Source organism: Eimeria mitis, genomic scaffold, assembly GCF_000499745.2.
Source record: "Eimeria mitis Houghton genomic scaffold, Emh_scaff1572, whole genome shotgun sequence".
NCBI classification, from domain to species: Eukaryota; Apicomplexa; class Conoidasida; order Eucoccidiorida; family Eimeriidae; genus Eimeria; species Eimeria mitis.
In genome coordinates this window covers 3,768-4,091 of record NW_013569822.1, presented here as the reverse complement: position 1 = coordinate 4,091, position 324 = coordinate 3,768, and the positions used below count along the sequence as shown (strand labels likewise).

General features: G+C 54.6%; 1 protein-coding gene across 1 annotated transcript in view; it reads left to right on the top strand.

Annotated features, from left to right (window-relative positions):
- EMH_0039740 (uncharacterized protein) overlaps positions 1 to 324 on the top strand; it is a gene marked incomplete at both ends in the record, with an annotated part of 3,044 nt that overhangs the window by 1,012 nt on the left and 1,708 nt on the right. Inside the window, one exon of the mRNA XM_013495434.1 lies at positions 3 to 324. Coding sequence (XP_013350888.1) covers positions 3 to 324 — 322 coding nt within the window. The remainder of the gene's footprint in view (positions 1 to 2) is intronic.

Genomic DNA, 324 nt, shown 5'->3' with positions numbered 1-324 from the left:
ATTAAAAAAAAAAACAAAATGACTCTCAGCTCATCTTCTATACAGATGGCAGCAGATCCTGCTGCTGCTGTTGAAGTTGTTGGGTTTAGGGGGGCAGTGAAGACACTCTTTGAGGATTTTCAGGTGTACGAGGACCCCCTCATCCCGCTCTCTCGTCAGCAGCAAGCAGCAGCAGCAGCAGCAGCAGGCAGCAGCAGCAGCAGCAGCAGCAGCAGCAGCAGCACACCAGGCACCCCCCTGCGTCTTACTTCTCTGTTAAGCCCGCAGCAGCTCATCGCCAGGAAGCAGCAGCAGCTGCTGCTGCTGCGGGGAGAAGCTATCATT